This window comes from Syngnathus acus, chromosome 1 (genome assembly GCF_901709675.1).
Source record: "Syngnathus acus chromosome 1, fSynAcu1.2, whole genome shotgun sequence".
NCBI lineage: Eukaryota > Metazoa > Chordata > Actinopteri > Syngnathiformes > Syngnathidae > Syngnathus > Syngnathus acus.
The window spans coordinates 1,133,170-1,152,732 of record NC_051087.1 but is presented as its reverse complement, the minus strand read 5'-3'; the positions used below and the strand labels follow the sequence as shown (position 1 = coordinate 1,152,732).

The 19,563-nt window shown below is 49.0% G+C and overlaps 3 protein-coding genes across 3 annotated transcripts; 2 read left to right on the top strand and 1 right to left on the bottom strand.

Annotated features, from left to right (window-relative positions):
* The first annotated feature begins 86 nt into the window (after window positions 1-86).
* si:ch211-156l18.8 (probable G-protein coupled receptor 179) lies at window positions 87-7,709 on the top strand. Its single transcript, XM_037258485.1, has 11 exons — window positions 87-1,096; window positions 1,244-1,352; window positions 2,450-2,546; window positions 2,663-2,859; window positions 2,969-3,037; window positions 3,364-3,473; window positions 3,647-3,885; window positions 3,952-4,090; window positions 4,163-4,265; window positions 4,355-4,495; window positions 4,611-7,709. Exons 1-11 carry the CDS (start codon window positions 231-233, stop codon window positions 7,560-7,562), a joined length of 5,022 nt encoding a protein of 1,673 aa, XP_037114380.1. The 5' UTR covers window positions 87-230; the 3' UTR covers window positions 7,563-7,709.
* A 5-nt stretch (window positions 7,710-7,714) lies between these two features.
* mrpl45 (mitochondrial ribosomal protein L45) lies at window positions 7,715-10,347 on the bottom strand. Its single transcript, XM_037258497.1, has 8 exons — window positions 10,209-10,347; window positions 9,816-10,014; window positions 9,528-9,645; window positions 9,351-9,449; window positions 9,178-9,226; window positions 8,881-9,030; window positions 8,041-8,214; window positions 7,715-7,964 (listed from the first exon to the last, which is right to left on the bottom strand). The coding sequence occupies exons 1-8, from the start codon at window positions 10,260-10,262 to the stop codon at window positions 7,866-7,868; spliced, it is 942 nt and encodes a 313-aa protein (XP_037114392.1). The 5' UTR covers window positions 10,263-10,347; the 3' UTR covers window positions 7,715-7,865.
* Window positions 10,348-11,305: 958 nt separating this feature from the next.
* On the top strand, window positions 11,306-19,288 carry npepps (aminopeptidase puromycin sensitive). The gene is made up of 23 exons (XM_037250138.1): window positions 11,306-11,659; window positions 12,706-12,790; window positions 12,868-12,945; window positions 13,077-13,198; window positions 13,272-13,379; window positions 13,453-13,653; window positions 13,948-14,044; window positions 14,118-14,151; window positions 14,365-14,479; window positions 14,559-14,723; window positions 14,798-14,902; window positions 14,984-15,044; window positions 15,341-15,450; window positions 15,517-15,580; window positions 15,705-15,844; window positions 15,916-16,050; window positions 16,121-16,340; window positions 16,412-16,554; window positions 16,626-16,682; window positions 16,751-16,858; window positions 16,978-17,133; window positions 17,313-17,360; window positions 17,426-19,288. Exons 1-23 carry the CDS (start codon window positions 11,375-11,377, stop codon window positions 17,570-17,572), a joined length of 2,784 nt encoding a protein of 927 aa, XP_037106033.1. The 5' UTR covers window positions 11,306-11,374; the 3' UTR covers window positions 17,573-19,288.
* The last annotated feature ends 275 nt before the right edge of the window (window positions 19,289-19,563 follow it).

Genomic DNA, 19,563 nt, shown 5'->3' with positions numbered 1-19,563 from the left:
GACAACAGAAAGAAGGCAGAGTAGAAGAAGAAGAAGAAGCTGCAGGCTCTTCGGGTGCTGGTGATGCAGCAGGAAAAGACAAGCAACATTGGAAAGAAAACTTTGGGGTTCCTGGTGCTACATCTGGAGTTGAGGATGAGGTTGTGCAGTGAAGGTTTGCTCTTGTGAAGATGATCTTCCAAACCTCTGTCACCATGTGATCCTTGGCGGTGGCCACAGAAGCTTCCAGAATGTTTCTTCTTTTCTTTTTACTGCCGTCGCTGGTCAGAGGTCAGGTGACTGCCGATGCCTCTTTGAGAAACGTCAGTGACTCCTTCAACGCCAGCTCTCCGGAACCTCTTGGGTCCACCCCGGACCCGACCGGGCCTTCGTTCAGCACCTCGGAAGCCCCCCTGGAGGATGACTGGTCACCAGCGGAGACCTTCCTGTACACGGGGGACTCCTCTGTCGTGGGGGCGGCGCGCTGTTCTCGGGCCTACAGCCCCCCCGGGCGGCCGGGCCCGCTTCCGGGCAGCATGCGGACTTCCCTCCGGCCGGCCCTGGACGCGCTGGCCAACACGGCCAACTTCCTCAACATGATCTTCCAGGCCAGCGACTTGCGTGAGAGCTCGGTTCCCGAAGACATGGAGTGGTACCACGCCCTGGTCCGAGCCCTGCTGGAGGCCGCCGGGCCGATCCGTCTGGCGCTGCTCACCTTTGACTGCGACCCGACTGGCATTGCCCCCCAGCTGGTGCTCCGGGCCAGCCGCGGCCCCCAAACTGGGGCACCCAGCATCTTTCTCCAGGACTTATCCAAGACATGGGACGGCCTGCACCCGCCCGCCCCGGCCCCGGACGACGGCTGGTTCCGTCGATTCAAGTTTCCGGACGCGACCCGGCCGCCCGCCCTCGCTAAGCGAGTCCTGCTGAACGACCTGAGCACCTTGGAAACGCCCAAGTGGAGTCGGGGCGACAGCTACGTGAGCAATGGCAGCGGCGTCCGCTGGGCCGGCGCCCCCTACCTGGACTGCAAAGATGGCCGCTTCGTACCCAGGTGGATGCTCACCTTGTCCACCGCCTTCTACGGCCTCAAGCCCGACCTCACCCCCGAGTTCAGGTCAGCACGCTACACAAGCACAATTGCGATCCAACTCGAGCGTGGGACTCGCTTGGCTCATGAACAAACCCCCAAAAAACACATCCTTACCAATCTGATTGCAAATTGCCATGTGAGTGATTAATCCATTAAGATGTGTGTGCGTAGGGGTGTGATCCGCGTGGATGTGGACATCCAGAACATGGACGTGGACCAGTGCAGTACCCAGGACGGATGGTTTGCAGACACGCACCAGTGCAACCGCACCAGCATGGAAGTAAATAACACATGTCACTGGTTAGCATGTCGCTAACAGAAAACGAACAGAATGTCGAAATGAAAACTATCCTGAAAAATCCCAAACTATTCTGACCCAGGTTGGCGCCATTCATAATTCGAGTCCTTTCCCCCGGGTGGTCTATTTAAAGATGGCGGCTGCAGATGTTCTGCAGGATTATGGCGTTAATCCAGCCCGCTGACACACTTCCCCTCCCTGCCGGAGGTCTGAAAGCAGTAGAAGCGGAAAAAAAAATACAAAACAAAATTCCAAAGCCACAGAGCACCTCTTGTCCCATCCTACCTGCCAGGCTTAGCGGATACACAAAGCTAACAGAACCTTTCAGGGATGTCAACACCAACCGAGGCTTGTTAGCCACATTAGCTTCAACATTTAGATGCTATAAATTGTGTTTTTGTTGTCTGTCTACAGTACAAAAATGCTAGAATAGTTTCAGAGCAACCCTAATCAACCAAGGCCTGTTAGCCACATTAGCTTCAACATTTAAATGCTAATTTGCAGCTTCAAATGCAAATAATGATGTTTCTGTTGACTGTTAGTTGCATTATTTTCTGCCTTTAGGTTTTTGTCATCAGTTTTTTTGTGGCTATAGTGAAACCAAAGCTAAGATGACTCAATAATGTAACTACAGCATCCAAAATGGCGGCATACTGATATAAAGGACCGGCGTGAAAATATAATCCATATCACTTTAATGTTCAGCTTGCACCATTTATGGGATATACTTTGTGTGCGCGTGTGTGTGCTCGTGTGCGGTCTTCCTTCAGAGAAGGATAAAACACTCAGGCGTGGTTTTATGCATCCATTTAGCTTTTAACGTAGATTAACACACAAGTCAAACAAGTAAGAATGTGTGTGTGTTTACTATTTGTGAGGCAAAAAACAATTCAGTGTGAAAATGTTTTATGCAAAAACGTTACATAAAAAAACCTAACAAAAATGGATTAGTTAGCCATTTTATGAGCAGTAAAATTGTCTTCTTGATTCTTCGAAATGTTAAATTGGAATCAACTGAAAAATGTCAAATCTGCACACATTCAGTGACTGCAAGTTGAAAAGTTGCTTGTTTGCCGCAGTGTGTGCCGATTAGCGGGCGAGGCTTCCGGCTGGGTCAGTACTGCTGCCGCTGCAAAGACGGATACTACGACCCGGACGCGGCCAATCAAGACGCAGGTAAGACATTGCCACCGCAAAGCACGCTGCAAGACTTTCAAAATGGTCTTTTCGGGTTTTGACTTTTGGGTAGGGCTCAAAATTCCTCTCTAGCATGGCGGGCCCTTTTTGTGCAGATGACGGCGGCGCGTGTTACCCGTCCTTGCCGACGTGCGTGCCGTGCTGGCCGGGGTGCGGGCGGTGCCGGGACGGCGCCCCCTGTCGGGTACAGGAGGACGGACCCTTGAGGGCCGTCGTCATGGCCGCCCAGGGGACCTTCATGGTGCTGGTCTTTGTTAGCATGCTGGCCGCCTACCGACATCGCAGGAGCAAGGTAACTGCAAAAACAAAAGACTTCGCAACATGGCGGACACACACTACTTTTGTCTAAAAGTTTCACTTCACTTTATTAGCGCATTAACGTTTGCTTTCCGTCTTTTCAGCGGATTCGTGCGTCGGGCCTCCTGCTGCTGGAGGCCATCTTGTTTGGCTCGCTGCTCCTCTACTTCCCAGTAAGCGAAACATTCTTCATGCAAAGCTTCTGTTTGCTTAGCTTTAGCTTAGCATCGCTCTCTCGGTCGAGAGCTTCGTCTCCCTGGTGTTGCTGGCAGACCTCGACGGGAAGCTCAGCATTTGTGCTGATTAAAAGGACACGTTGAGTGCACGCCGTCCGCTTACGCGCGTGCGTCGTCAACACAATCATGTATCACTTTTTTTTTTTGGAGCTGATGCTCTTATCTCGAGTGGCTGGACGGTCTAATTCCTGGATTACCGGATGACGGCGCCAAACGGCTAGCATGTGAAGCCAGAGCAGTTATGAAAGCCATGATGTGCGCAGGTGTTCATCCTCTACTTCAAACCCAGCACCTTCAGGTGCATCCTTCTCCGCTGGGTCCGCATGTTGGGCTTCTCCATCGTCTACGGCACGCTCACTCTCAAAATGTACAGGTCAGATCAGAGCACGTGCATGGACAGAAAGGTTGACAGCATCCAACATTTTGCACCTCACAGATGACCTCGAGAGACTCCGAACTCCTCACTGGGTTCGGATTTACAGCGTGGCTCCAAATTGTAGTCTGGGTTAAGGTCTGCCATCTGGAAAGTTGTCAATGTTCCTCCAGGGTTCTGAAGGTGTTCCTGTCCCGCACGGCCCAGCGAGTTCCTTACATGTCCAGCCTGCACCTTCTGAGGATCCTGGGCGTCATGCTGATGACGGCCAGCTGGTTCCTGTGCGCCTGGACGGTGAGCGTCCTCCAGAACCGAGACAGGAACATTCCCGTCATCGTGAGCACCACCACGGCGCAGGGTCAGGGCTTTGACCTTTGCTACCTGGACCGCTGGGACTACATGATGGCCGTCGGTGAGGACCAGAAGAAAATCTTACCCGCTAGCAGATCAGCTGATTGTCACTGACGCGCTCCCACAGCCGAGCTTCTGTTCCTATGCTGGGGCAGTTCCCTGTGGACCACCGTCCGGCCGGTACCCTCGGCTTTCCACGAGCCTCGCTACATGGGCATCGCCATCCACAATGAGCTGCTTCTGTCCACCGTCTTCCACCTGTGCCGGTAAACGGCGAGCTGGATCGGCGTTGCGATAAAGGAACCCGCCGGAGAAGTAATGTGGTCTTCCCCCTTCAGCTTTTCCTTTCCTTCTCTGCATCCTGACTGGATGCTGCTGCTCTCCTTTGCGCACACCCACGTGACCATCACGGTGACACTCGCGCTGGTCTTTATCCCGAAGGTAAAGAACATCCTTGGGGACGTGAAGTTAAGTCTTGATTGCTTTCAAAACAGGAAGTGAAAATTCGGAGATTTGTGCTCTTCTGACAGTTCCTGTACATGAGCAAAGGTGGCAGGGAGGAGATGGCCGCCGAGGTGTACGAGGACGAGGTGGACCTGCGGCGCTCTTACCTCAACAGCAGCTTTCGCTCGGCCTGGAGCGAACGCAGCGTGGATCCCGATGACTTTCGGGTAAAGTTCCGACAAAGTTGTCATCTTGCAACAGGACAGAAAAATATATCGCAAACCTTACCTCTGACGTTTTGTCCATTTCTGTCCTCCCCTTACATGCCTTGTACTCAACCAGGACGAACTCAAGAGATTATACATCAAATTGGAAGTCAACAAATCCAAGAAGATGACAGTAAACAACCCCCACCTGCCAAAGAAGCGAAGTTCTCGATGCGCTTTGGGCCGATCGCTTATCAAGCGCATCGCTGAGATCCCCTTGAGCCGGCAGTGCAGTCGCGAGGACCGAGACGGATCCTTCCGGAGCAGGAATCACTCCGGCTCTTTCAGGAGGACGCCGGAGAACCTCAGCATCAGAAGTTCCATGAAATCCCGATCCCCGTCTCTACGCAAGTGTGATCATTACTCCGCCCACGAAAGAGATTCATCCTCGCGGGATTCCTCCAGACTTCGGGCTGACGTGGCCAAACGATCGTCCCAAAGATCAGAGACGGACTCTTTAGACATGCACCCGGCGGTCTGCAAATCAGTCAGCGCGCAAAACTTAACCATCGATACCAATTTCTTGCACCTTCCTGATCACAGCAGGCTTCACAAGTCGTGGAGTCTCACATCCACTCATTCCATGGAGAACATGTCCAAGGGGAACGGATCCAATCTCTCTATTAGCGAGCAGACCAGGAGTGCTCTGCAGTCAGAGACTTACGACAAAACCGAGGTGTGCCCTTGGGAGGTGGAGCCGGAACATTCGGGCGATAAGAGCCAAAAGCGTGTCACCTACGCAAATTCTCAGGAGGATGAATGTCCGTCCTCGCCGGTTGCTCTGGTATGTCCCTGGGACCATTTTCCACTCACGCAGAACAACCTATCGCAAGACAAAGCTGACGCCGAGTCCCCCAAACTCCCGGTCTCCGCCAGCGCGCCGGGTTCTCCGAGAACCAAAGCGGACAAAGATCAGCGGGTTTTTTCCTTCCGACATACAACCACCAAGTGGCTCTCTGTCAAATCCTTCCTGACGTCGGTGGAAGCGGCTAACAAAACAAACAAAGATGACGTCCTAGATAGAGAAGGTTCCCAAAAAAGTGTCTCGTCGTCATCCAGGTCGTCCGTTCGGCGTCCGAGCGTGGAGAAGAGGGCGCTTCGCAAGAGATGCATGACCACGACAGATGGAAAACCGTGCCTGGTGAAGCAGAACGCCGTGCGACTGTCCTCCGGGGATTCGTCCGACAGGAGCCCCAGAAGGTTGGTGATCGTCAGATCCGCCGTCCATCCCGTCGATACGGACGACGGCCCCTACGAAAACGTATACCTGTCCAGGCAGGGTAGCAAACGAAGCAGCATAAGCACCTGCAGTTCCAGGACGCCGTCCACTCACAGAAGAGGAAGCAAACGAATGGTGGCGGCGGCGTTGAAAAACGTATCTCAAGCCGACGTTTGTCCGTGGGAAGGACTGGCGGAGGCGGTAAAGACGCAGCAAAGCTTGAAAGCAGACGTTTGCCCGTGGGAAACAGAAACACCTCAACAGCAAGACACAGTGACAAGGCAGGACAGTGGTCGGGCGGACGCGTGTCCTTGGGAGTCTCAAGATCTTACGGAAAATCCGTATGCCATTCCGGTAAAGACCCAACTGTGTCTGAAGCCATCCGTGGATGTATGTCCCTGGGAGGCAGCAGAAACTCCTGTACCCATCATCAAACAAGATAGCGAGTATGCTAACGTTTGCCCTTGGGAAGCAGAAGTCGTGTATGAGAACCTAAACCCTGTCCAGACCAAGGGGTCCCTCAAGGTGCCCTCACGACGGGAAGCAGCAAAAGCCGCAGTCTTCCCTGGTGCGTCAAAAGAACAAGTTCCTGCCATGCATCAGGACAGGAAAATGACCCGGACCCAAGAAGGTTGTCCGTGGGACTTTCCGGAGCCACCAAAAATGACGGATGGTATTTGTCTTGTAGAGGATGGGAAAGCAGAAGCGACAGCTTCGCAAATTACCATCAAGGCAGATATTTGTCCCCGGGATCCTGGACAACAGATCGGGCGCCTGGATTCCCAAGTAGAGAAGCCACACAGCGTTCGAGGAAATATTGGCCCCTGGGAGACGTCAGAATTGGAAAAAGCGGAGCTCTCGGAAATGTCCAAAAACATCAGACAAGATACTGCCCGTGAAAACGTCTGCCCGTGGGAGGACACCACGACGGTCGAAATTGGGACCGAACGACCAAAGTCTACACCAAGGCAAGACAGCACAAGGGAAGATGTTTGTCCTTGGGAGACAAATGAGCCAAATGTTCTGAAAAAGCAGGACAGTTCTAAAGAAAGTGTTTGTCCATGGGGGACAGAAAACCCCAAAACCCTGAAAAAGCAGGACAGTTCCAGAGAAAACATTTGTCCATGGGAGACAGAAGAACCAAAAGCCCTGAAAAAGCAGGACAGTTCCAGAGAAAACATTTGTCCCTGGGAGACAGAAGAACCAAAGGTTGTGAAGAAACAAGGTTCTGGAGAAAGTGTGGACCAGCCAAAGGTTCTGGAAAAGCAGGAGTCCTCTAGACAAAGTGTTTGTCCATGGGAAACTGAAGACACAATGTCTACTAAGGGACAAGATACCACAAGAGATGTTTGCCCGTGGGAAAAGGAAAACCCTCAAGACGCTTCTGAAACTCATGTGGCAGGAGACAAAGTTCTCAAGAAAGAGGACAGCTCTCGGGCTAGCGTCTGCCCTTGGGAGACTGAGGACACCGCAGAGCAAGAAACCTTGCTTTCAGAAACAGGAGGAACGAGCGGTGACCAAAGTGGTACTCCTGCTGAAATCCTGGAGCCGCAAACATCAACCTCGCCCAGCAGCGAGAAAGAAGACATAACAGAAGAACAGGACACAACGGACGAACTCAAAGCCAGCCTGGCACTAGGCCGTCGTGACGCCTTGTGTCCCTGGGAGATGGCAAGAAGTCGCTCGGGATCCTTCGCTGACAACAACTCTGACGTTTTCACGTGGGAGCCTGAGAACATCCCTGAGGAAGACGAGGAAGACGATGCCGAATGCGCGGCGGAAGCGCTCATATTCCCGCCCGACTTGTGACCTCGAGGCCTGACGGGACGCGAGAACACGTGAAGGCTTTTCATGGAACCGGGTTTTGATGAGACCTTTTAGAGATGCATCTGCGTGCTAAAGTTTTCCTCCATCCAGCCATCCATCCATGCATCATCATGCAGCATAGAAATAAACCTTCGTATTTGTGAATGTCCATTTTTCTTCGCTTTTTTTTGTTTGAATGATTTCAAATAAAGACAAAAAGAGGAACCAGAGTGTGAAAATAGGCAAGATTTAAGCAACCAAAAAGTGCTCCAATAGTGGACTTTGAATGCAGCACTACCTGGAGGCTCATTTGGACCACTGCACTGCCTCTGCTTTGGGAACTTTGTAGTTGAGGGCATCGAATTCTTCTTCGGGCTTTAGGTCTGGACCGGGGATCATCACGGTCTAAAAAGAAGGAGCTCAAGTTGCAAAGCGCCCTTCGAGGTGACCTGAAGTGAACGTGACGGCAACTGCTGCTTACTTTAGTGACGGGGGCCTTGGCGGGGGCCCAGGACGGCACAATCTTCCCGTGAAGTCGCCAGCGTCCGTATGGGTTGACCAGGTGCCGCTCCATGACCACATATTCCAACACGTCTTTGGGCTGAGCTTCGTCGCCCAGCATCAAGCGGCCGAAGCGGTCGTAGATGGCCAGAATCTGCCGGAGGAAATGCGCAAATGCTCCAACTCTTTTTCAATAAACGTATGCAAAAAAAATAAAGAAATATAAAATAATATAAAATATAAATAAATAATATATATAAATACAAATTTAAAAATTAAATAATTGTATTTTAAATGATTTACCAAGTACCGTATTTTCCGGACTATATGGCGCACCTAAAAACCTAAACTTTTCTCAAAAGCCGACAGTGCGCCTTATAGTCCGGTGCGCCTTATATGTGGACCAAATTCCTAAATTGAAACTGGCCCGAAGCATTGTGTCATGAAATCAATCATAAGTGGCCCGCTGAAGACTATGAATCATGAATCAAAAAGACTATGGATTATTATTTTGTGATTATAAAGTAATTTGTTAAGTCTGAAGTTGAAATAAAGATAAAATGGAGAATGATTTGATTTGGATTAAAAATCTGACATGATGCATTAATGGTGCGCCTTATAGTCCGGTGCGCCTTATATAAGGACAAAGTTTTAAAATGGGCCATTCATTGAAGGTGCGCCTTATAGTCCGGTGAGCCTTATAGTCCGGAAAATACGGTACAAAAAATAAAATAAAAAAGCCTACGAGCCTTTAAAAAAAAACCCAAAAAACACCTTGCATGTTTGAGCAATAGCCTGACCAATTTAGCTCGTGTCTTACCTGTCGAGAGTGCATGCGGACCGTCACCTGGCCGTAGAGGTTGCCCTTAGAAACCATGTCGGGGCAGCGGGCGTGAACCACGCGGGGCGGCTCCAGCGACTCCACCAAGCGCCAGCGCAGGGTCTTGTAGCGGTTGCCCCGAGTCATCTCCTGCCATGAGGAGAGCTGAGTTGCCACCCCAACAAAAGCCAACGGGGCTAGAAAAGACTTTTTGTTGTCTTTTAGTTTTTTTGACTAATTAGCTCATCACAGTCTCGAAATTATTGAGGTGGTCAGTGTAGCCAGAGCACGCCTTACCGGGTAACAGCGCTCCGTCACCAGCGAGTGAAGCTTCTCTCTGTTGAAGCTGCACACACATTGAAAGGAATCAACTGTTTCAAGTTGCATGACAATTAGTCAAATTAGTGTTATTTCGTAACACCCCCCCGAGCTTTACAGAACCATTCATTGACAACTGAGAAATTCCGTACGTGCACAGCACATTGTGAGCCTCCGTGAAGATTTCCTGGGCTCGTTCGGCAAAATCCTTAGAGGAAAACCCGGAGTCGAACTCTTTGATCTTACGAATTCTGAAAGGATGAAAAGCAAAACATTTTGTGACCATTCCTAAAAGATGTCCGGGCCTATTTGCGACGGCGTAATCTTACGCCAACTGTGAGGAGGCGCTCTGCCGCAGCTGCTCCGTGCGCTGCTTCAAGCCTTCTTTGGACAGAGAGGAGAGACGAGCATCGCCTTCGGGAGGAACGTAGGGGTCAAAGATTCCCGCTGGAAGACAGCAAAACAGACTTAACAGGGAAGAGTGAAAAGGTCACGTCACATTTGTTTTGAAGTCATCTTTCTACCACTAGGTGGCATGTTGGACAATTGTGACAGGAAGAGTACAGATTTATTTTCAAATTAAGAGCAAATTAATTGGAGCAGAAAGGAGCCAGTACCGGTGCAGGAGATATTGATGGGCCTCTCCATGTACTCCTGCCGGAACACAACACCAGCCGCTCTGGCCTTGGCTTCGGGGTTGACATCCCTCTTGCCCTTCACGCCCACGGGCGGTGGGACATAAAAGCGCTTCTTGGTCCGCACGGGCACTATAAGCGGCACGGGGTGCCGCGGCACGCCCGCTGAACTTTGGGAAACCTTGTGGGAAGATGACGGGCAAAGGCTCAGTCATTTATTCGCTGCTGAGAGGAGTCTATATGCATGCTAACCAGTCACTAGCTAACGCTACGTTCAGGCGGTGAGTTAAAATGTGCAATCAACGCGTCAACTAGATCAACAAAATGAGTCTGCTTTGTTGGACAAAATGCTTCAAAGGTGAAATGGTCGTTTACCTTCCATGTCGCTCGCTGCAACGCCGCTAGCGTCCTCGCTGAGGGCGCCGCCATCTTGATGCCATTTAGCGGAAATTGTAAAGAAAACTATTTCCGGTGGTGTTCCCTGAACGCAGCATTTCTTCACATACAAATACATACAATTAGTATTTACATTTTTAAATGCTACTACTGGTTTAACAGAATCTTAAAAGTAACAAAAGTAAAAATGTGATTTGACTCACAGACACCATAGCCTTTTGATAATTTTGCAACAATTTTAGTAAATACCAACACATTTACACAAATACGTGTGCCACGGTATTTTGCGGGAATCGGCCTGGGAGATTTAAAAAAAAAAAGTTCAGCTGTTCTGACGTAGCGTGCGCGCGCAACGCACCCCAATGCGGTCCCGGGACGTCAGGGTAAACGTGGCCGCGCGCACGTGATCCGACAAAGGGTGAGCACACAAACCTGACATGACGTCACACATGCATCCGCTGATTGTCGTATATATTTTTTTTAAGTATCACAAATCGCATTCCATTTTAAAAATTGACGTGATAAAGCTACATTTCATAAATGTATTTTTTTATTTTATTAGACTCGTAGTGTTGAATATATTGTAATATTTCAGGCTACATAACACGGGCAAGCAACACGTCCACGGATAAAGTGAGTATAAATGATTGAATGACACTACAACACTATCCAAACACTTCAGCATTCATGAACTTTATTGTTATTATTAGTGTACTACATTTATATTCTTTGGCTTTTGTCTCTGCATGAGACATGTTTTTTTTTTTTTACTGTTTTTTCTTGTCTTCGTTCTTAATTTGTTTTACCTGCGTTTATTGTGTGACTTCATTGTGCTCCATGTGCTCCAATTGTTGCATTTGAGATAATTATTATTATTATCATTACTGTTATTATTACATGCGTACAACGTGGAATGACCCCGGTGTGCATGTGGGTGTGACTGACTGGTTGTTTGGCTGGCGACCAGTTCAGGGTGTTGTCTGAGAAGCTGGCATGCTGTTGGGTAGCCTGGGCGGAGTGTGTTGCCCTGGTGGGGTGGGACCACGCCATCAACCGCTTCCGATTGGGACCTCGGAAATTCCGCCCGTGACGGGAGGAGACTCGCTGAGTGTGATCCGACAGAGAGAGAGCGAAGCTTCCGGTTGATGTCGCTCCTTCTGAGCCGCACGCTCACGCAGTCCTCCCTGCTGGTGCAAAGACTCAGCGGCCGACCTGCGTCCACTGTCCTCCCGTGCGCACTAATAAAAGTCCGCCAACTCGTTGCAGATCTTCCCACGCTGAGAGCGGCCGCTCATTGTACAGCAGCCATGGCCAAAAGGAGGCCCTTCGAGCGGCTACCCACGGACGTGTACCCCGTAAACTACGGGCTCTCTCTGCAGCCCGACCTGGTCAACTTCACGTTCGGCGGAAAGATGCAGGCGATGGTGGAGGTACTTGCAACCCAAACGTGACGCAACACGCCTGTCATTCACTCACTCACTCACTCAATGCACTCTTGATTTTTTTTTTTTTTTTTTTTGCCCTTATGTAATATGTCAGTCAGTTGGCCATTAGCTCGCCTGTCGTAGCCTAACAAGGACTCCCCATTTAGAAGAAATAAGGCGACGTGCACAGTTTCCATTAAAATATAACTAATGTTTAATGTTGTTGTTGTAGATACTGCTATGCTTCAGTTTTGTGTGTCTGGACGCCAAATCGGTCAAGACTTGCACTCTCATGTTAGCTTAGCGGTTAGCAATTAGCGCGCTAGCTAACATCGCTTGTCACTGCGACTAATCATTGTATTTTTATGTTGCCTCCGCGGTTAAGCCCTTTTCCTCACCGGTGCTTGACCGCTAAACAACTGTTTGCAGTTGTGGTGGTGATAATATTAACATAACAAGATTAATAATAACAAATGTCATTCGTAGTCGGTGGATGGATAGTTGCAAGATGGTTAGTGTTTGACAAGGCCCGACGCGCACGCACACGCACAACACACATGGATTTTGTTCATCTTAAAGCAACACTAGGTAACTTTTCATCATTTAACTTTTGTTAGTATTGTGTGTTGTCTGCACTGATCATCTCACACACGCACACAGTGATTTCTGTCCCATCACTGTTGTAAAATCTAGTCCTCCAAGACACAATTATTTCCAGATCAAATGTGATCTAATAAAAAAATCAAGAAAAAACAGCAAGCTCTGCTTGTTTCACAGTAAGGTCACTTCTTGACTGGTCACATTCCGTCCTATGTCACAATTCTCAAGACTTTGGAATGGTCGACTTTCCCCACACACATGAACGTTAGCGGTGTGAGTAGAATCCAACGTGTTCAATCTCTCTTGTCAAAATACAAAGTAGTGCCCACAGTTCACGCAAAGACTCGATTAGTTGCTCGAGGGTTTGTCCGCACAAAATTTCCTAAAGTCCCTTTTTGGTCTTGAAAAGAGATGATTTGTGAACTTTGGATCTGTTTGTGTTGTCTGTGCAGGTAATGCAAGCTACCAATCAGATTGTGATGAATTGCGCCGACATCGACATCATCACCGCCTCCTTTGCGCCTCATGGAGGAGACGGTGAGTGATTGATTTGTACCACACCCCTTTTTTTTTCATCACATGATCACTTGAGTCTTGTATTTTTTTTTTTTTAGAAATTGACGCCACGGGGTTCAACTATCAAAACGAGGACGAGAAGGTGACCCTGTCCTTTCCTTCCGCTCTGAAGAAAGGTGAGAAGATTACAAAAAGATGCTCATTTTAAAAGTTGGTAACGGCCAAAAATTGAATTGTTGCCCAAGAAGGCGTGCTTGAATCTTCTTATGTAACTTTATTGGACGTTTCGCTCTTTCTTCCTTGTAAGGTTCTGGCGTGCTGAAGATCAAGTTTGCCGGGGAGCTGAATGACAAAATGAAAGGTTTCTACAGGAGTAAATACAGCAACACCATGGGAGAGACTTGCTACGCTGCCGTCACGCAATTTGAGGTGAGATGTTTGTGCCTTTTCCGGGCCGGACTTTAGTTGCTTCCTACCGTGATCTGAAATTTGAACTCCTCAGGCCACGGACGCCCGCCGAGCGTTCCCCTGCTGGGATGAGCCGGCCATCAAAGCCACCTTTGATATCACGCTGATCGTCCCCAAGCACTGCGTGGCCTTGTCCAACATGGTACGAGAACAATCCACTTCCCGTCGCTATCTTTGCGCACGTTGTTTGCATCTCCGCATTTACGTTCCTCCAGAACGTGGTGGAGCGCCAGCCGCACCCCGGCGAGGAGGACCTGGTGGAGATCAAGTTTGGCACCACGCCCGTCATGTCCACGTACCTGGTGGCGTTCGTCATCGGCGAGTTCGACTTTGTGGAGAGTCAGTCGTCGGACGGCGTGCTGGTGCGCGTCTACACGCCGGTGGGGAAAGCCGAGCAGGGTCGCTTTGCCCTGGAGGTGAGCTTGCCCGTCTTCCACTTTGGCTTCTGCTGGAGAAAAAAAACGAATGACATTGACCCCCTTCTGGAATTTGCTTTAGTTCTCGTCCTACCAAACAAGCGCCATTATTTTTGCATGTAAACAGGAAGCTGTTCGAAATAAACGGCCAGTTGCTATATATAGCAACAATGTGGCTTATCTGGCAACGCGGCCTGTGCTTTTGGAAACGAGCGCCCCTATTTTCATCCGTGTTGTCGGTGTAAGCAGCGCTCGTCCGCTGGGGACTCATTGACATTTTTTGCGTGTGTTCAGGTGGCAACGAAGACGTTGCCGTTCTACAAAGACTACTTCAATGTTCCTTATCCTTTGCCTAAGATTGATCTCATCGCCATTGCTGACTTTGCTGCCGGTGGGTGGTTGTCTCCGCAACGTTTTGCAAGCACACAAGCCACTGTGAAAAATGATTATTTTTTTTTGTTTAGGTGCCATGGAAAACTGGGGCCTTGTTACTTACAGGTAGCTAACCGTTCCTGCTCGTTTGGATCCAAAAGTGTAGTTTGGATCCATGGGAGCACAAATGTGATGAACGCAACTCGTGTGCGTTTACATTGCTGGCAAATATCTGGATCAGAAGTGGATCAAACTTGAATCGCGGTTCATTTCAAAAAATAAAAACAAAGGGGTCGCGCTAAGCTAGTTTACAGAACGTATTTGTTGCTTTCTGTGCAGGGAGACGGCGTTGCTTATTGATCCAAAGAACTCGTGCGCGTCTTCCAGGCAGTGGGTGGCGCTGGTGGTGGGTCACGAACTCGCTCACCAGTGGTTCGGAAACTTGGTCACCATGGTAACCTAGCGACAGCTGCACAAATCAACCAAATGTTCCAAAGGGCCACGAAGACAACGCGCGCTTGTTTTGCCTGCAGGAATGGTGGACGCACTTGTGGCTCAACGAGGGCTTTGCGTCTTGGATCGAGTACCTTTGCGTGGACCACTGCTTCCCAGAGTACGACATCTGGACGCAGTTTGTGTCCGCCGACTACACGCGCGCTCTGGACCTGGACGCGCTGGATAGCAGTCATCCCATCGAGGTGGGCAACCGTCGGGTTGGCGGCGCCGTCGCTTCGCCGCGCTGACAGCCCGTTTCGTCTTCTGCCGCCCTCAGGTGAACGTGGGCCATCCGTCCGAAGTGGACGAAATCTTTGACGCCATCTCTTACAGCAAAGGGGCGTCGGTGATCCGAATGTTGCACAGCTACATTGGCGACGAGGTGGTCCGGCATTTCCAAAAACTTTGTCATTTGTTCCGAATCCCAAAACAACCAAGCGAACTTTTGCTTGCTTCTCTGCAGGACTTTAGGAAAGGAATGAACGCCTATTTATTGAAGTTCCAGCACAAAAATGCCTCAACAGGTACGACGACGCCATATTTTTTTGGTACTAGTCAGGAAGACGAGGAAGAAAAAGCTCCTTACAGAGTTATTTTTATTAAACGAGGTACTCCAATGAATGGTGCTAACCTCTTTATTCGCACTTGGCTGTATTTTGTATATTAACCGATTCACGGCCAGCACAAAATGGCTATTTGACGGCTATAGCTGTCAGTGGCAGTGAATGAGTTCAGAAAAAGTTGGTCGGTGTTTTGTTAGTAAAAAAAAAAAAACAGCAATTATAACCATGGACGCTAAGACGTGTATTTTGATCTTCAGAGGACCTCTGGGAATGTTTGGAGCAAGCCAGCGGCAAACCCATCGCCACGGTGATGAGCTCGTGGACCAAACAGATGGGCTTCCCCATTATTGTGGTGGAGCAGGAGCAGGTGAGTCAAAAAAAAACAATAACTTTGAGGAACTTGCTTGTGACTCCTTGTTCGTCTCGTTTGAAGCACGGCGAGGACCGCGTCCTCAAAATCTCTCAGAAGAAGTTCTGCGCTAGCGGACCTCATAATGGCAAGTACCTTTTCAACATATTTGTTTACTTAAGACCTGTTCAACTTCTGCCCAATATGTTTGCTTTGTTATCATTGCACCTTTGTGTATGGAAATTAAAGTTCACGCTAAGGCTCTTTCCCAGGTGAGGATTGCCCTTACTGGATGGTACCCATCAGCATCTGCACCAGCAAGGACCCCACCTGCAACAAACTCCAGGTTCTACTGGACAAACCCCAGACCATCCTCACCCTGCAAGGCGTCACCCCCGACCAGTGGGTGAAGGTCAGCACGCCCGAACGGGGGCCTCCGAACGGACGACACGGACCGGCTCTGACCCGCCGCCCGCTTTTCAGGTCAATCCCGGCACGGTGGGCTTCTACCGCATGCAGTACAGCTCACCCATGCTGGAGAGCCTGCTGCCCGGTATCCGAGACCTCAGCCTGCAGCCCGTGGACCGCCTCAGCCTTCAGAACGACCTCTTCTCCCTGGTGAGTTAAAAAACAAAAAAGAAAGAAAGTCCCGTTTTGTCACACGGGTAATAAATGTGTTGTGGCAAAGTCCCGCGCAGGCATGATCAGCACGGTGGAGGTGCTGCGTCTGATGGAGGCCTTTGTCAACGAGCCCAACTACACAGTGTGGAGCGACCTCAGCTGCAACCTGGGCGTCCTGTCCTCGCTGTTGTCCCACACCGACTTCCACGAGGACATCCAGGAGTTTATCCAAGACCTCTTCACGCCCATCGGACTCCGCCTGGGCTGGGACTGCAAGGCTGGAGAAGGTGAGACGACGGCGGGAAGGTAGAGGCGGCTTCGATTGATTCTTAAAAGCGTGTTGTCCCCCCCCCCGCAGGGCACCTGGACGCTCTGCTCAGGAGTCTGGTTCTCGGCAAGTTGGGCAAGGCGGGACACAAGCCCACCTTGGAGGAGGCCCGGCGGAGATTCAAGGAGCACGTGGACGGCAAAAACATTCTGCCTGCCGACCTCAGGAGCCCGGTAAACTTCACGCGTGTTGTGGCGCAAAGCGGTACTACACTGCGGACGGTTAACGGTGTCTTGGTTTTCAGGTTTATTTAACAGTGCTGAAGCACGGCGACAGCAACACGTTAGACACCATGCTGAAGGTAAGACGGACGCCGCTGTTGCGTTTGCTCCTCTGGCAGACGGTTGACGACGTGTCCTTCTGTCGCAGCTTCACAAGCAAGCCGACATGCAGGAGGAGAAGAATCGCATCGAGCGAGTACTCGGCGCTATCTCGGCGCCGGACCTCATCCAGAGAGTGCTCACCTTCGCTCTCTCGGTAAGCCGAAGCTCTTCGAAATGCTTGATTTATTTCCCCGAGCGAAAGAAAAAGAAATAAAACAACCGCACGCGGGCGGCCGTGGGCACACACGCGAGTTAACCCGTTTTTGTGTTCAGGAAGAGGTCCGTCCGCAGGACACGGTGTCTGTGATCGGTGGCGTGGCGGGCAGCAGCAAACATGGCCGCAAAGCCGCCTGGAAGTTTGTCAAGGACAACTGGGAGGAACTTCATAATCACTACCAGGGCGGATTTTTATTGTCCCGGCTCATCAAGGTCATTATCGTGACAATAAAATCAGTTGATGACACTTAGCAGTCGCGCCGCTGTGTTTCTGATGGATAAGACAAGTCGAAACATTAGGGACACTTGCGCAACTAAACAAGAGCCTTTGTAAGAAATTGTCAACATTTTACACTTACAGTTGACGTTTATTTTCTTTGTCATCCTTCCAGCTGACAGTGGACGGGTTTGCCGTCGACAAAATGGCCGCAGAAGTCAAGGTCCGATTTTTATTTGATTTGATTTTCGTCCTGGCGCCAAGCTAACATCTGCCCTTTCCCGACAGAGTTTCTTCGAGAGTCACCCGACGCCGGCGGTGGAGCGCACGGTGCAGCAGTGCTGCGAGAACATCCTGCTCAACGCCGCCTGGCTCAAGCGCGACGCCGACGACATCCACCACTATCTAATGCAGCGCAAGGCGCCTCCCGTTTGAGACACAACCCCCCCCTTCCCCTCCGCTCCATTCCCATTCCCCGCCCCTTCTTCCAGGCCAGCCCCGCTCCGTCTTCCTCAGGCGGTAGAAAATGGACCGCGGACGTTGGTTTTCTCTCCAGACGCTGAACACCGCAAAGCAAAGCCAAGAATTACACAGACTACACGACTGCTACATCATTTACACCTGGACTGACAGGGATGCTTGTTTTTAGCCCCGCCCCCGCTTAACCCGACCCCACACCGCCCCCACCAAGACTCGTCGTCATCATCCCCGCCTGCCTCCAGACAACTGTGAAGCCCTGTTTATCATGCATGACTGGCTCAGCGTTATCGGCCAAGTGTGTTAAAAAGGCACCAGGAGGTCGGCTCACGCTCTCCGACTTTTTACGTCGTCAAATCAGTGCGGCCAGTCAATAATAGTCCGACTGGTAATATGAATTCCTAACAAACTAATCACGCGTGAGAATCTTGATTTGGTATTATTAGGCGAGTTTTTATTTTGACTTTTCAATTTCCCAGCACACAAAATGCCAGTAGTACGACGAAACAATATCGAGCGGTGGAAAATACAAAATGGTCAAATACATTTGAGAAAGAAGTACAGTACATTCATTGAATGGAAATTGAAAAAAAATTCTGAAAAAAAAATATCAAAAACCTATATGTGATGTAAAAAAATATAAAAAATTATGCAAGTGCAAAAAATACGACAACAAAATCCCAATCGCTTGAGATTCTTGATTTGGTGTTTATTAGAGGAAAAAGTGGGGATGTGGGCAAGTTATTAAGTAACAAAATGATGGTGCATGAAGAAATTTGCTAAAAAATACAAATGAATGAAAATTAGAAATTATTTTTTAAAATTAGGCAAAAATACAGACAAATGTGACAATACCTAATTTTGACTAAAATATTTGAGAGAGAAATGAATAAGGGAAAATGGGGGCAAAAATATATTGGCCAAAAATATGCTACAAAAATACACAGGTGAAAATAGAAATAGATGAAAAGTCTGAAACATGACAAAATGCTTGTCATGGACAAAATAACTAAGTATTTCAGCCAATACTTTTCTGTTCTAATAATTCTATGAATTCTTATTCAGTAAACCCATCTTACGTGAAAATTTGTGTTGATTAGATTTTTTTCCCCCCTCTCAATTTCCCAACACACTACTAGAAAAAGTTTTCCTTTTTTTTTTTTTTAAATTTCTTTTGCTCTTTTTCTTTCTTTTTTTTTGTCTTTTCTTTCTATCTTTCGGACAGACAGGTCAGTTGCTGTTAACACCTAGGCCAGCCACATCCTCCATTTTGAAGCTTTTTGTTTGAGCAAGGTTAGCGCAGTCCTACAAAGTACGTGACAGAACCTTTCTGCACCCCCGTCCCTGAAGTTTGTACAAGACCACTTGATGATGACTTAATTCTCTTCTGAAACAAGAAGATTCCCCCGGATGACCCCCCCCAACCCCTTCCTTATCCGGAAGCCTTAAATTAATTGGTCGACTGCTTTGTAGAAAGTGAAATGAAAAGACGAAAGAAACGCAATGATTCTGATTTGTGGTAGGAGTACAAGAATATCACATTTAGAGTTTGATGTCCTTTTGGAAACATTGAGTTATCCAGACCTCCCCGGACATCACACCCAGGAATATTTATTGTTTCGTTTCTTTTATGTTCAAAGTATGCTCGGTGTTCATTAAAGTGAAAGGATTATACAACGTGCCTTTTTTTTGCGTGATTAACTCATTAAAACGTCATTTTGGGAGCCACTTTCACACAAATCAATTGCAGTCAAATTTACATTGCCTAGCAGGGTTGCAAAATTAAAAAAACTAAATGTCCATGATAGTTGCTAGCAATAATATACACTCGTGTCTTGTTTTATATCAATAACTGTAATTGGCAATTTAATGTCGATAAATTACTGGCAATATGAATTAAAAATCCCCGTTAAAAGCAGTCAATTTAGTGGTAGTTCACGTCTCTTCCT